Source organism: Heteronotia binoei, chromosome 3 (genome assembly GCF_032191835.1).
Source record: "Heteronotia binoei isolate CCM8104 ecotype False Entrance Well chromosome 3, APGP_CSIRO_Hbin_v1, whole genome shotgun sequence".
Classification (NCBI taxonomy): Eukaryota; Metazoa; Chordata; class Lepidosauria; order Squamata; family Gekkonidae; genus Heteronotia; species Heteronotia binoei.
In genome coordinates, this window is record NC_083225.1 from 27,046,490 (window position 1) to 27,062,932 (window position 16,443).

General features: G+C 46.1%; 1 protein-coding gene across 1 annotated transcript in view; it reads left to right on the forward strand.

Annotated features, from left to right (window-relative positions):
- The window catches only part of TGDS (TDP-glucose 4,6-dehydratase), a 31,445-nt gene extending 15,899 nt beyond the window's left edge, over nucleotides 1-15,546 (forward strand). Inside the window, exons 10-12 of the mRNA XM_060233617.1 lie at nucleotides 4,335-4,393; nucleotides 11,366-11,463; nucleotides 14,916-15,546. Of these exons, the coding sequence (XP_060089600.1) occupies nucleotides 4,335-4,393; nucleotides 11,366-11,463; nucleotides 14,916-14,995 (237 nt within the window). The 3' untranslated portion in view covers nucleotides 14,996-15,546. The remainder of the gene's footprint in view (nucleotides 1-4,334; nucleotides 4,394-11,365; nucleotides 11,464-14,915) is intronic.
- Nucleotides 15,547-16,443: the final 897 nt, after the last annotated feature.

Genomic DNA, 16,443 nt, shown 5'->3' on the forward strand with positions numbered 1-16,443 from the left:
CTAAATCCAGAGAGAGGGTTCTGCCTGTGTAGGGAACTGCACCAACGTCCTGCTGCAGCAGAAACAGGAGAACTGCTGTAGGACTTGACTGCAATCACAAGTGTAAAGATGCCCTTCCTTTTCTTTGTAGCTCAAAACAGCGTGTTCTTCCAAGCGCAAGCCATACATCGGAGAATAACCCCTCCTCTCCTTAAGAAAAGGCCTGCAGCTGAAGCCCCATTAAGAGTCCAGCCAGATCAAATGGCCTTGCAGCACGTCCTGGCAATGTTTAGAAGCAGCCTCGCCCCCAATCACCTCCTCAGGGCACCCATTCCACAATGTGAGAGTTTCAATGGGAAAGGCATGGGCACTATATGACAGGGGTGGCAAAACCTGCTTAACATAAGAGCCACACAGAATAAACATCCGATGTTTGAGAGCTGCAAGACATGAAGGAAGGGAGGAAGAAAGGCAAATGGATTGGGGGGGAGGGAGAGGTGGAAAGAAAGCACCTTCAACCACCAGCTGGCTTGGCTTGGAGAAGTGATTTAAAGAGAGAAATGCCTTCTCTGAGCCAGCTGATGGGGCAGTGGGGGCTTCGAGAGCCATTCAACATGTGTGAAAGAGCCACAGTTTGGCCACCCATGCTATGTGATAACAGAAGAAGAAGCTGATATTGGATGTATACCCCACCCTCCACTCTGAATCTCAGAGTCTCAGAGTGGCTTACAATCTCCTTTACTTTCCTCCCCACAACTGACACCCTGTGAGGCAGGTAGGAACAAGAGAGCTCTGACAGAAGCTGCTCTTTCAGGGACAGCTCTGCGAGAGCTATGGCTAACCCAAGGCCATTCCAGAGCAGCTGCAAGTGGAGGAGTGCGGGAATCAAACCCGGTTCTCCCAGATGAGAGGCCGTGCTCTTAACCACTACACCCAACTGCCTTAAGAGGAAGCATAACCCTTTAGTAGAAGCCCAAGGACCATAGATGGCAAATGGGGACAATAAAGGAAGAGACCTCCTTCATGGTCCCAGACCATGGAGGGCATTAAAGGTCCTTATCAGCGCCTTGAATTGGGCTCAGAAACAAACCAGCAGCCAGTGTCAGTGATGAAAAGCAGGGGAGATGAATACCCAGCTAACATGAGAACATAAGAGAAGCCATGTTGGATCAGGTCAATGGCCCATCCAGTCCAACACTCTGTGTCATACAGCAGCCAAAAAACCCTGGCGCCATCAGGAGGTCCACCAGTGGGACACTAGAAGCCCTCCCACTGTGCCCCCCCAAAGCACTAGAATACAGAGCATCACTGCCCCAGACAGAGAGTTCCAACAATAGGCTGTGGCTAACAGCCAGTGATGGACCTCTGCTCCATATGTTGATCCAATCCCTTCTTGATGCTTCTAGCCGTCATCCTGCTATTTATTCGGTGTACTTCAGCATTTCCCAGTTTTTCTCTTGGGGAAACCTAGAAGAAAGTCCTTGGGGGTGAGTGGGCAAAAGGGTGTTTCCTGACCTTCCTATCTCCAAACCTGCCTTACAGGGTGGTGGTTATAGAACAGGGTGGCCAAACTGTGGCTTGGGAGCCACATGTGGCTCTTTCACACATATTTTGTGGCTCTCAAAACCCTAGGGTTGCCAAGTCCAAGTCAAGAAATATCTGGAGACTTTGGGGGGGGGGGGCAGGAGACTTTGGGGGTGGAGCCAGGAGACATTGGAGTGGAGCCAGGTTTAAGGGTGTGACAAGCATAATTGAACTCCAAGTGAGTTCTGGCCATCATATTTAAAGGGACCACACACCTTTTTAGATGCCTTCCTTCCATAGGAAATAATGGAGGATAGGGGCACCTTCTTTTGGGGCTCATAGAATTGAACCCCCTAGTCCAATCGTTTTTAAACTTGGGGGTATTTTGGGAAGAGGCACTGGATGCTATACTGAAAATTTGGTGCCTCTACTTCAAAAAACAGCCCCCCCAGATAACCGTGGATCAGTTCTCCATTATTTCCTATGGCAATAAATCTCCATAGGGAATAATAGAGTTCCCAGCAGACATTCCCCTCCCCTCCCCCCCACTTTCTGATGACACTGAAGCGGGGGGAGGGCCTCCAAACCGGGGGATCCCCTGCCCCTGCCTGGGGATTGGCAACCCTATGAAGCCCCCACCACCTCCATTGGCCAGCAGCTTGGAGCATGCAGTTAAAGTTGCTTTCTTTCCACCTTCTTTTTTCCTCCCTCCCTCCCTCCCTCAAACATCTGACAATCATAACTTGAGGCTCTCAAACATCTGACATTCATTCTATGTAGCTCTTACGTTAAGCAAGTTTGGCCACCCCTCTTATAGAACAGGGGTGGCCAACAGTAACTCTCCAAATGTTTTTTGCCTACAACTCCCATCAGCCCCAGCCAGCATGGCCAATGGCTGGGACTGATGGGAGTTGTAGGCAAAAAAATATCTGGAGAGCTACCATTGGCCACCCCTGGTATAGAAGAATAAAATGGAGGAGTCTCATGAAGGAAGGGTGAAGCAAAGATGAACATATGAACATATGAAGCTGCCTTATACTGAATCAGACCCCTGGTCCATCAAAGTCAGTATTGTCTTCTCAGACTGGCAGCGGCTCTCCAGGGTCTCAAGCTGAGGTTTTTCACACCTATTTGCCTGGACCCTTTTTTTGGAGATGCCGGGAATTGAACCTGGGACCTTCTGCTTCCCAAGCAGATGCTCTACCACTGAGCCACCGTCCCTCCCCTATGTGCTAAAGAAGGAAATAAATAATTCCTTCTGTGTCTTCCAATCCTGTTGCATGACTCTTTGAATAAAAGCGCTTGTAATCTGGACTGTGGATATAGTTAAGAATTTAAGAAGAGCCCTTCTGGATCAGACCAGTAGTCCGTCTAGTCCAGCATCCTGTCTCCCACGGTGGCCAGTCACTTTCTCTGGATGGCCGACGACAGGGCGTAGAGGCCGAAGCTTTCCCCGATGTTGCCTTCTGGCTCCGGAATTCGAGACTCAGTGCCTCTTAACCTGGAGGTTCCCCTCAGTAGCCATGCATGGACTTCTCCATGAATCTATCTCATCCCCTTTTAAAGCTGCTTATTCCTGTGACCCTCGCAACATCCTCTGGCAGCAAATTCCACATTTTAGAAGGAGCACTTTCCTTTTGTCCGTCCTGAGCCTATTTCCCATCAGCTTCATTGGATGCCCTCGAGCTCTAGTATTTTGGGAAAGGGAGAAAGAAATCTCTTTGTCATCTCTCTCTCTTTGCCCCATGCATAATTTTATAAACCTCTATCACAGGGGTGTCGAACGCATTTGTTATGAGGGCCGGATCTGACATAAATGAGACCTTGTTGGGCCGGCCCATGTCGAATCAGACCATGTGTGTACCTATCTAAGATTAGGTAGCAGATATATAAACTTTATAAGGGATACAGACAAACACAATTAAATATATATATTTAAAAAACTTAAAACATGCTTAAAACATTAGCACTCATTGGTCTTAAAGGTGCTTTCCTTGTATCTCTCCCATGGGATCCAGGAAACTGGGCAAAGGAAGCTCTGATTCTTTCCTTCCTGCCCCAGGGGACCAGGAGGGGAAGGAGCCTCAGTCAATGGAGAAAATAGAGGCTATGCTCTGTAGCTCTGCTGTGCGATTGAGAGAGCCTGGAAAAACAAGCTCTGCCTCCCCTCCTCCTCCCCAAGGGAGGAGCTGCAGCTAATGGAGATAATTGAGGTTTTGCTCTGTAGCTCCTGTGCAATTGAGCAAGCCTGGCAAAGCAAGCTGTGATGCAGAAGGAAGCAAGATATAGGGAGAAGGAAGCAGATGACAGTTGCTCAGGGGCCTGATAGGAGTCCTCCAGGGGCCTGATTTGGTTCCCAGACCACGTTTGACTCCCCTGTTCTATCATGTCCCCCCCTGCCCTTACTTGTCTCTTTCCTAAAATGAAAAGCCTTTGATTCATCAGCTTTTCCTCATAGGGAAGTTGCTTCAACTCCCCTAATCCTCTTGGTTCCTACCTCTGCACTTTTTCCAGCACTGCAGTGTCCTTTTGGAGACACAGTGACCGGAACTGTGCTCAATATTCCAAATAAGGCCGCACCATAGATCAGAGCTATATTGCTGAAACTTTTGGTACTCTGTACATTTCTTTGATGTTAAGGCAGCTTAATTTTATGCTGAATGCTGGTGCAGACTAAGTAGAATGTGGCGATAACTTAGTTAAGCCATGCAAACCCATTTAACTGCCCTTCACAGTTGTAAATTAGAAATGCGAGGACACCGTATGGGATAGAAATGCTTGCCTTGTGCTAAAATTGTTCCCTGGTGATAGAGTTCTTTTCTGATTGACAGATAAAGAACACCAGCTCAGAATCCGAGACAGACTATTGGATGGATTACATTAAAGACAGGTAGGGTATTCACAAGTACTAGGGATAATTGTTTTGTTTTGTCTTAATCCTTGCAGTTGTATAAAATATTCTTGTGTGCCACTGGATTGGAGATAAAACTTCAGTTTGGCTGATGCTCTCTGATCTCTCTGATATATTTGGTAATTTTTAATATCTCTTGTATCTACTCTTCATGAGTGTACCAATGGCAATCCACTCTGAAAGCAGTGGCGAACGTTGGGCATTACCTCTCGAAACTTCTGGGCATTGATGCGTTTTCACATGACTCATTCATGAAGAGTTGCTTATCTGTAATGAAGATAGGAGGGTCCAGGGGTGGAATTGTAGCAGGAGCTCCTTTGCATACTAGGCCACACCCCCTGAGGTAGCCAATCCTCCAAGAGCTTACAAAAAAGCCTTGTAAACTCTTAGAGGATTGGCTACATCAGGGGTGTGTGGCCTAATATGCAAAGGAGCTCCTGCTACAATTCCACCCCTGGGAGGGTCTGTGTGGAGTCAGAAGAAGACAGAGTTGAAGTTGAACTCAACTGAAAAGTGCATCCCTGAAAAGTGCAAAAGGGGTAATCTGTGCAGGTTGGGAGTCAGGGCTTTTTTTGTAGCAGGAACTCCTTTGCATATTAGGCCACACACCCCTGATGTAGCCAATCCTCATGGAGTTTACAGGGCTCTTAGTACAGGGCCTACTGTAAACTCCAGAAGGACTGACTACATCAGAGGTGTATAGCCTAATATGCAAATGAGTTCCTGCTACAAAAAAAGCCCTGGGAGTAATCTACATAGCCTAGAAGAACTTAAGTGTAAAAAAAGAAGTTGCAGGTGAGTGACGGCTTGTTGGCAAAACTCCGGTGGTGGAAGTTGGAGAGGACAGCCATGAAAACTTCAAATACCGCTTACCAAACTTAACACAGACAGCTCCAGAGTGCTAAGAAGACCTTAGGCCCCCAACGAGCAATGTGCATCTATACTATCCCAAACTATTTTCATATGATTCGCCACGATCAAATCTTTTTCCTTGAGATCTCAGCTACTAGAAGGTACCTCGAGGCATTGCTGTAGCCAAACAAGGTTCTCCTTTTCCAGAAGAATGTCATCTCTGCAAAAGAATACAGAAAATACTGGGCACAGATAACACTTATTGGCTCTGTAGGCAATAAAAGAACGCCGAATAGCAACTGAAATGGTACAGAAGCTGGATTGTTCTCGTGTGTCTCCTCCTTCCCCCTTTATGCAAAGATGCTTCCTATATGTATGCTAATAATGACAGGCTGTGGTTAAGGGGTATTCCTGATGATAAATAAGGCCTAGAATATCGAGCCTAATCACTGTTCAGCATTCCGTCCTCCTAATGTGCCTCGCAGAGCTGTTAGCGCTTAAGCTGCAATGCTCCGATGAGTGTCTGACGCAGCGTCCAAACACACAAAAGTTTATACCCAGGAGGAAACTTTGTCAGTCTTCGAAGCGCCACCTGACTCAAACTTTGTTCCACTACAATATTTCATCTAGAGGAGGGTGTGGAATTGTTTTCTGTGGCCCCGGAAGGTAGGACCGGAACCAGTGGGTTGAAATTAAATCAAAAGAGTTTCCGGCTCAACATCAGGAAGAACTTCCTGAGCGTTAGAGCGGTTCCTCAGTGGAACAGGCTTCCTCGGGAGGTGGTGGGTTCTCCTTGCCTGGGGGGTTTTAGAGGCTGGATGGCCATGTGACAGCAATGAAGATCCCGTGAATTTAGGGGGAGGTGTTTGTGAGTTTTCTGCATTGTGCAGAGGTTGGATTAGATGACCCTGGAGGTCCCTTCCGACTCTATGAATATTTTTGTTTGTTTGTTTATTTAATCGGATTTATATCCTCCCCTCCCTGCCGAAGCAGGCTCAGGGCAGCTCACAACACACAGCTTACCATAAAAAACATTTACATTAAAAGTATGAAACGCTTTTAAAATAATTTGGTGCTGGTTTCGATACAGATTTAAGAGGGCGTTCAGTGATCTTAATCATCCGTTGGATCTAGCGTCTTGGTGGCGGTGGCCAGCATCTCAGTTAAATGCTAACGGAAACAGTGTCGTCTTACAAGCCTTGTGGAACTGGGCGAGGTCCCGCAAGGCTCTGACCTCCTCAGGCAGTTGCTTCCACCAATGAGGTGGGGCCGGTGCTAGGCTTCCTGGTGCCATAGGCGAATCACCCACTAGCGCCCCCCCTTTATTAAAAATGTAGGGGAAATGAAGAGTGCCAAACTTGAAAGTTTTCACATTTTTAATTTATTGATTTTTAATTTTAATTTTTCAAAAAAATGTGCCAGGTTATTTTAAAAATTGTGGGAATAAGTGCTTACCGGCTATGCCGGAAAGGAGAATGGCGGGATAGGATGAGGTGGGAGGCCAAGTCACACGTCAGGGAGAGGGGAGTGGCTTGGCATTTTTGAGGGCAGCTTGGTGATGAGAGAGAACAAGGGGACAGTGGTCAGGAGCCAGAGGGGGTGGGTGCATCGGGGAGGGGGTGTCGGTGGTGCCCCCTAGGCCAGGTGGCACCCTAAGCGACTGCCTACTTTGCCTACTCCCACGCACCGGCCCTGCAACGAGGGGTGGCAATTGAGAAGGCTCTTTCTCACATTGTTTTCCGTGTTGCCTCCCTCGGCCCAGGGATCGATAACAAATTTTGTGTTCTTGATCTAAGTACCCTCTGGGGAACATGTGGGGAGAGACGGTCCCTAAAATAAGAGAGTTACCTTAGGGAATTCTGCAGATTAAGTTTAGACTGGAATAATACTGCATACGATTGCACTGATCATCATGCAATCCCCTTGTCTTCTGCCCTGACCTCCTCGGGACACGGACCACGTGCAAATGTACTTGCAGGGCCACCAAAATGTCGTGCTAATCACAAGCCAAGCTACATAAGAACATAAGAGAAGCCATGTTAGATCAGGCCAATGGCCCATCCAGTCCAACATTCTGTGTCACACAGCGGCCAAATACATATATATATATATATATATATATACACACACACACACTGTGGCTAATAGCCACTGATGGACCTCTGCTCCATATTTTTATCTAACCCCTTCTTGAAGGTGGCTATGCTTGTGGACGCCACCACCTCCTGTGGCAGTGAATTCCACATGTTAATCACCCTTTGGGTGAAGAAGTACTTCCTTTTATCCGTTTTAACCTGTCTGCTCAGCAATTTCATCGAATGCCCACGAGTTCTTGTATTGTGAGAAAGGGAGAAAAGTACTTCTTTCTCTACTTTCTCCATCCCATGCATTATCTTGTAAACTTCTATCATGTCACCCCTCAGTCGACGTTTCTCCAAGCTAAAGAGCCCTAAGCGTTTCAACCTTTCTTCATAGGGAAGGTGTTCCAGCCCTTTAATCATTTTAGTTGCCCTTTTCTGAACTTTCTCCAATGCTATAATATCCTTTTTGAGGTGCGGCGACCAGAACTGCACACAGTACTCCAAATGAGACCGCACCATCGATTTATACAGAGGCATTATGATACTGGCTGATTTGTTTTCAATTCCCTTCCTAATAATTCCCAGCATGGTGTTGGCCTTTTTTATTGCAAACGCACACTGTCTTGACATTTTCAGTGAATTATCTACCATGACCCCAAGATCTCTCTCTTGGTCTGTCTCTGCCAGTTCACACCCCATCAACTTGTATTTGTAGCTGGGATTCTTGGCCCCAATGTGCATTACTTTGCACTTGGCCACATTGAACCGCATCTGCCACGTTGACGCCCACTCACCCAGCCTCAACAGATCCCTTTGGAGTTCCTCACAATCCTCTCTGGTTCTCACCACCCTGAACAATTTAGTGTCATCCGCAAATTTGGCCACTTCACTGCTCACTCCCAACTCTAAATCATTTATGAACAAGTTAAAGAGGATGGGACCCAGTACCGAGCCCTGCGGCACCCCACTGCTTACCGTCCTCCACTGCGAAGACTGCCCATTTATACTCACTCTCTGCTTCCTATTACTCAGCCAGTTTTTGATCCACAAGAGGACCTGTCCTTTTACTCCATGACTCTCAAGCTTTCTAAGGAGCCTTTGATGAGGAACTTTATCAAAAGCTTTCTGGAAGTCAAGGTAAACAACATCTATCGGGTCTCCTTTGTCCACATGTTTGTTCACCCCCTCAAAGAAATGTAACAGGTTAGTGAGGCAAGATCTTCCCTTGCAGAACCCATGCTGAGTCTTCCCCAATAACCCATGTTCATCAATGTGCCTACTCATTCTGTCCTTGATAATGGTTTCTACCAACTTTCCCGGTATTGAAGTCAGACTGACTGGCCTGTAATTTCCCGGATCTCCTCTGGAACCCTTTTTAAAGATGGGGGTGACATTTGCTACCTTCCAGTCCTCAGGAACGGAGGCAGATTTCAATGAAAGATTACAGATTTTTGTTAGAAGATCCACAAGTTCAACTTTGAGTTCTTTCAGAACTCTCGGATGTATGCCATCCGGACCCGGTGACTTATTAGTTTTTAATTTGTCTATCAGTTGTAGGACCTCCTCTTTTGTCACCTCAATCTGACTCAGGTCTTTCAACACCCCTTCCAATATTAGTGGTTCTGGGGCGGGCAAACACTTCTCATCTTCCACGGTGAAGACGGAGGCAAAAAATGCGTTCAGCTTCTCAGCCATTTCCCCATCCTCCTTCAGTAATCCTTTTACCCCATGGTCATCCAAGGGCCCCACTGCTTCCCTGGCTGGTTTCCTACTTCTAATATATTTGAAGAAATTTTTATTGTTGGTCTTTATGTTTTTTGCAATATGCTCCTCATAGTCCCTTTTTGCCTGCCTGATCACAGTCTTGCATTTGATTTGCCACTGCCTGTGTTCCCTTTTATTAATCTCACTTGGACTGGTTTTCCACCGCTTAAAGGAGTCCTTCTTACCTTTTACAGCTTCCATTACTTTGTTTGTTAACCATGCTGGCCTCTTCTTATACCTGTTTGTGCCTTTCCTAACTTGTGGTATGTATTTTATCTGAGCTTCTAGGATTATAGTTTTAAATAGTCTCCAAGCTTCCCCAAGGGTTTTGACCGTATTTACCTTTCCTTTCAGTTTCCTCCTCACATGCCTCCTCATCTCAGAGAATTTACCCCTTTTAAAGTTAAATGTGGTTGTGGCGGTCTTTTTGGGCAACTCCCTATTTATACAAATGGTGAAATCAATAACATTATGGTCACTGTTCCCAAGTGGCGCAATCACTTTTACGTCTCTCACCAAGTCTTGGGCATTACTTAGGACCAGATCCAGGATCGCCCCACCCCTGGTAGGTTCTGAGACCATCTGCTCCATAGCACAGTGACAGCTGCCACGGATCCATCCGTGTTAGACGAATTTGATGAGTGTTAGATGAGTTCAATCCCCGGCAGTAGCTGGGTTTTCAGGTAGCTGGCTCCCGGAGTGCTGCGGTACACCATGTCAAAGGCATCCTCTGAATACGTTTCCACCGTTCCGTTCATGTTTGAAACAACCTTGGTTTGACCACACCTTAGTGGTTTTTTTACAAGTTTTTGGACTTCAAGACTATTTATGTGGTCCCTTTTGGCACTTTGAACTGCACAGGACACTTTTGTATAGAAAGTTTTTCAAGTAAAGTTGTTTAAGATACTAAGTGATTTGTTTTGGCTGCACAGCAGCTGTATTGTTTTGTTTGGAAGCTACAAGCGACAGCTGCCACGGATCCATCTGTGTTAGACGAATTTGCAGTTCTTTAAAAATTAAAAATATTAAGAGCCCCGTGGCGCAGAGTGTTAAAGCTGCAGTACTGCAGTCTTAAACTCTGCTCATGACCTGAGTTCGATCCCCGGTGGTAGCTGCGTTTTCAGGTAGCCAGCTCGAGGTTGACTCAGCCTTTCATCCTTCTGAGGTCGGTCAAATGAGTATCCAGCTTGCTGGGGGGAAAGTGTAGGTGACTGGGGAAGGCAATGACAAACCACCCCGTAAAGAGTCTGCCGTGAAAACGTGAAAGCAACGTCACCCCAGAGTCGGAAACGACTGGCGCTTGCACAGGTGACCTTTCCTTTCCAAAAATTGCCTCAGGGCCCCCACCCAGAACACATAAAGCACCAGATCCAGATCGGGGATTCATAGAAATTTTTAGAGAGCGACAGATGCTGTTAAAATGGCATCGGCAGCCACAGGGTGGACCTAAGATTACCACCATTTGTATTTTATCCTGTATGCATTTCTGGCCAATTGTTGCTGTGCTGATATCTGCTCGGGGTGCTGATTTACGAAAGGTGACTAACTTCCGTTTTCACGTGGTTCAAGAGCTGTAGGCATCTCGTCAGAGAAGACCTTCTGGCACAGGGGTGTCAAACATAGGGCCCAGGGGCTTGGTCAGGTCCCCAGAGGATTCCTATCAGGCCCGTGAACAAGTCTGCTTTCTTTTCCCTTTCTCTTGCTTCCTTCTACGTCACAGCTTGTTTTGCCAGGCTTGCTCAGTTGCACAGGAGCTACAGATCAAAGCCCCTTTTCCTTCTATTGGCTGTGGCTCCGCCCCCCTCCTCATCCCCTGGGGAGGGAGGGAAAGAGCCAGAGCTTCCTTTGCCCAGTTCCCTCAATCACACAGGAGAGATACAAAAATTTTAATTGTGTTTGTTGGGGTCCTTTCTAAAGCTTATATCTCAGCTACTTTTATGACACACGTGGGCTGGCCCGACACGGGCTCATTTATGTCAGATCCGGCCCTCATAACAAATGAGTTCGACACCCCTGTTCTAGCAGCTCGCATCCACAAGTCACATTTGTGATGTAAACTCTGTTTTTGCACGTTTGCTAAAGAGGTTCAGGGATGGGATGGTGTTGACACGAGGACTGGTGCAGAGAGAGAGTGGTCCTGAAAGCCCTGAACTCGTATGCGCATTTTGGAAGCCTTTCCAAATCGCACCTGAGTTACTAGAGGCTGTTCCCAATTTGAACCTTGTTGTCTTTTTTCTCATGCTGCTTTTCGAAGACCTACAAATGACTTGGGTTATCCGATGAACTCTGGAAAGATGCACAGCTTGGGCTGGAGACCCAAAGTACCTTGGAAAGAAGGAATAAAGAAAACAAGTAGGTGATACCAGTCGGAGGGACTGTTCTGGAGAGCGAGCTGGAACAATACTATTCATAAGAGTGGACAGCTGCAGATTTTAAAGGACGCTACGCAAAATATTATTCCACTCCCCATTACATGCAAATATAAATGCGACTCTAATAATAATAATAATAATTAAAATAATAATTATTAATGCATGGCATTGTGTATGGTATAGCCAGGAAATGGCAAGATTTTCTGGTTTCCTGAAGTACCAGCTCTTTTTTAGCATTATGCACCACTAGGTGGCAAGTTAGACTAATTTTTTGGGGCTAAAAGAACTCTGAGAGAACTGTGACTGACCCAAGACCACCCAGCTGGCTTCCTGTGGAGGAGTGGAGAATCAAACCCGATTCTCCAGATTAGAATCTGCTGCCATTAACCCCTATGCCACACGGATTGTTAATGAGATAGAAAGTATTTAGTGGCATGCAGGGATGGAATTCTAGCAGGAGCTCCTTTGCATATTAGGCCACAGACACCTGATGTAGCCAATTGATGATAATGGATTTATATCCCGCCCTCCACTCAGAATCTCAGAGTGGCTCACAATCTCCTTTATCTTCCTCCCGCACAACAGACACCCTGTGAGGTAGGTGGGGCTGAGAGAGCTCTCACAGAAGCTGCCCTTTCAAGGACAACCTCTGCCAGAGCTATGGCTGATCCAAGGCCATTCCAGAAGCTGCAAGTGGAGGAGTGGTGTATCAAACCCAGTTCTCCCAGATAAGAGTTCGCACACTTAACCACTACACCAAAGCATTAGAATCTGCCACCATTAACCCCTATGCCACACTGATTGTTAATGAGATGGAAGGTATTTAGTGGCATGCAGGGGTGGACCAACAAAAAGACAAAGTGCAACACTTCAGTAATTATAGAGTTAACCTTGTTTTGTTAGCAGGAAGTCATGTGTTTACTGTGACCTATCTGTTAGCTAAAGAAGAAAGCCTGCGAAAGTCTGCAGGAGGACCTGCAGTTGTTGTGATTGGAAATCAATGTATTGCCTATTCTGCATTTCATGGCATCTCTTCCTCCCTTTGTCTAAGTTTGGAGAAGAGAAGCGATTCCTAGTTTTGTTCTCTAGCTGTAAAGATGTAGGAAGTTAGTGTCTGTTATTTTCTTCCCAGTTTACCCTTCCCTTGTAGTTTTAAGTAAAGCAATCATATTCTTTTAAACACGCACGTGGTCCTCTGCGTATTCTTTGCTGTGCTGCTTATTTCTAGCTCTGCTAAATAATATTTTTCTCTAAGAATATCCAACACCAATCCTCCCGGAGCTTACAAAAAAGAGCCTTGTAAGCTCTTGGAGGATTGGCTACAGTAGGAGGGTGTGGCCTAATATGCAAAGGAGCTCCTGGTAGAATTCCACCCCTGGTGGCATGTACTGGACGGGGGGAAGCTAGTTGAATGGAAGAATCTTGACTTGTCTGTATTACAGAACAGATGTTCCTAACAATATAACCTCATAGACAAAAAAGCAAGAGTCCAGTAGAACTTTAAAGACTGACAAAATCTGTGGCAGGGTGTGAGCTCTTTTCTGCTGTTGCAGACAGACGAGCTCAGCTGCCCCTCCTGAGCTGTTCTCTGAATCCTGTAATTTCATTGGGCCTGGTCTGCGGAAGATAGCTGGATAGATTTGTGTGTGTGTGTGTTTAGTGAGAAGGAGCCCCGCGGTGCAGTGGTAAAGCTGCAGTACCGCAGTCCAAGCTCTCTGCTCACGGCCTGAGTTCAATCCCGGCGGAAGCTGGGTTCAGGTAGCCGGCTCAAGGTTGACTCAGCCTTCCATTCTTCTGAGGTCAGTAAAATTACCCAGCTTGCTGGGGGGGAAGCATAGATGACTGGGGAAGGAAATGGCAAACCACCCCGTAAAAAAGTCTGCCATGAAAACGTCGTGATACAATGTCACCCCAGAGTTGGAAAAATGACTGGTGCTTGCACAGGGGACTACCTTTACCTTTCTTTTTTTAATGGTTGCAGCCGGTGGGTCTGTAATTCTGTTTATGCAGTTCCCAGTGTTAAGTTTAGATGCTCCATGAAGCTCATGGGCCATTTGGCCAACATAGCATTTGAGATGAATGTTTATTTTGTGAAGCCTGGTTGTCACAAAAGTGTCCAGCGCTGTAAGAAGTTAGCATCATTGAACAGTTTCATATGTGCTAGACCTCCTTTCCACCTTTTGGTTAGCAGAAATAATCAAGGGCTCTGACAAATCCTGAACACTCAGTGTTTTCACCCATCCAATAATTGTTGAATTCTAAGCATAATATTTTGACCCAGGAGTGGCCAAACTGTGGCTCGGGAGCCACATGTGGCTCTTTCACACATATTGTGTGGCTCTCGAAGCCTCCACTGCCGCGTCGGCTGTCATGGAGAAGGCCTTTGTCTCTTTAGATCACTTCTCCAAGCCAAGCCAGCGTGGAGAATATATTTAAAGTTTAAGTCGCTTTCTTTCCACCTCTCCCTCCCTCCTCTTTCCCCATCTACTTGCCTGCCTTCCTTCCTTCCTTCCTTCCTTCCTTCCTTCCTTCCTTCCTTCCTTCCTTCCTTCCTTCCTTCCTTCCTTCCTTCCTTCCTTCCTTCCTTCCTTCCTTCCTTCCTTCCTTCCTTCCTTCTCTCAAACACCTGACATTTATGCCATGCGGCTCTCAGACATCTGAGATTTATTCTGCGTGGCTCTTATGTTAAGCAAGGTTGGCTAACTCTGTTCTGGCCTCTTAAACTCCATGTCTTTCTATTTTCGAATCCTTAAGACTGGCAGATATCCTGGCTTGAAGTTTTTTCTCCATTTCTTCCAGAACTCATTCTCACAACTTTGAGCCTCAGGAATATATTTGGGGCCGAATCCTGCATCCACGCAATCCTGCATAGAGCTATTCTGCAAGGGTGTATATGCTGTTAACAGCGTCCCCTGAGTTAGTGTGAGCTAACTCACAGTTTCTTAGCCTCCAGCTCACATGTTTTTGTCTTAGCTCAGAAACGACAGGCTCGGGGCAAACTAATTTATGAAGCAGCTCACAATTTTGATGCTTAATGGCTTGTGAAGTAGATTTTTTTCTCTCAAGACTCCACAGCTTAGAGGGTGTATTGGCTTGTTAACTACTAATATATATATTTTTTAAAAAACCTGTTATGGAAGAGAGCCAGTTCGGTATAGTGGTTAAGTGTGCGAACTCTTATCTGGAAGAGCCAGGTTTGATTCCCACTCCTCCACTTGCACCTGCTGGAATGGCCTTGGGTCAGCCATAGCTCTCGTAGGAGTTGTCATTGAAAGGGCAGCTGCTGTAAGAGCTCTCTCAGCCCCACTACCTCACAGGGTGTCTGGTTTTTTTTTGGGGGGGGGGAGTAAAAAGAGATTGTGACCACTCTGAGATTCAGAGTATAGGGTGGGATATAAATCCAATATCATCATCTTCCTTTTCTCATGCTAGTTGAATGGTATCAAGAGAACTTCCACAACTGGAAGCATGTAGAGAGCGCTCTGGAGCCTTACCCTGTTATGGAAGACTAGGGATGACTAGTCGTGCGGCTCAGTTCGAAGGAAGAAAATGAAGGAAACCATTCTACCTCTCAAGACTACAGTGTTATCGGGGGAGTGGGGGGACCGAACTCTCCTGAAGGGGCAAAAGTGAAGATGCCGTATCTTCAGGAAAGATGCAAGCTCAAGCATCAACATATATCAAGAAGGAAAATTGAAAAGAATTTGGAAAATCTAGATATCTTTAGGGACCATCAGCAGTCCAATGCAATACTGAAGCTTTAAAGTATTTTTTTATTAAAATCATGGAATTAAAGCCATTTTTGTTAATTGTACACTTCAGCACAACTATTTTGTAATAAAATGTATTGTTAATTTTCAAAGAAAGTTCTAGGCATCTCTTTCTGCTCCTGGATTTGTGTAGTCACAAAAAGAGCGGAGTTGTCTTTGACTGGTTCCCCAGGAGCAGGTCATTTTTATAAGCTGCTTAGAAGTTTCTACCATGCTATGTAATCAGTGTTTTTTTAAAACCCTGAAATGTGTGAACTTATGCAAAGAGTAAAGCTCAGATTCTGTTAAATGTGGAACCTGTATCTAGTGGCACTTTTTTCTCCTAGATTGTCAACTAGATCTGGAGTGTTTGGGGGTTTGTATCTTTTAAACTCACCTCGTTGTTTTTGCTGAATGCATGAATAAGTCACAAATAAGGAACGGGGAACCAACTTCAGCCCCCTTGTCCTCTTGGAAGGGACAGTCTCTGGAGTGTGAGGATGTGTCATTTGGGGTGGTCCAAAGTTTGTTTTGGGGTGGAGCCTGGACCTAGGGTCTGCCTGTGTGATCGCCCAGCAGGGACTCATTTGCATATCAGACTACGCCCCCCTGACATCACCATTGTTTTGCACAGGGCTTTTTTGGTAGCAAAAGCCCAGCAGGGAGTCATTGGCGTATTAGACCACTCTGGGGCAGCTGGTATAAGCCCTGGGCTTTGGACCAGGAAACAGCACATCACCTTGAATTGGGGAGTCTGCTGAATGTATGCTGCGTGGCAGTTCCAACCTTATTTTGGGGTTCAGGGGGCATGAGGTCGTACCAGTTCCTTATTTTTTTTACCAGTTCCTTATTCTAATCTTTGAAATAGAGGCTTCTTTGTGGCACTCCAAATAGAAGCTGGTGGTGCCTGAACCAGTATTTGGACCAGGCAACATCGTATGGCTGCGATCACACACGCTAAATAATGCAGTTTCAATCCACTTTCAATGAACTGGCTCTTGTTAGTTCACACAGTAAAATCTAGTTGGAAAGTGCACTGGAAGTGGATTGAAAAGTGCATTATTTAGTGTGTGTGGTCACAGCCTATGTCTTCTGGCAGGAAACAGTCTCCAGAGTGGGGATGTGTCACGTGGGGTGGTCCAAAGATGATTGTGGACTGCAGCCTGATTCGTCCTGGGGGCATCTCACTTTGGAGCAGCTGGCACGAGAAC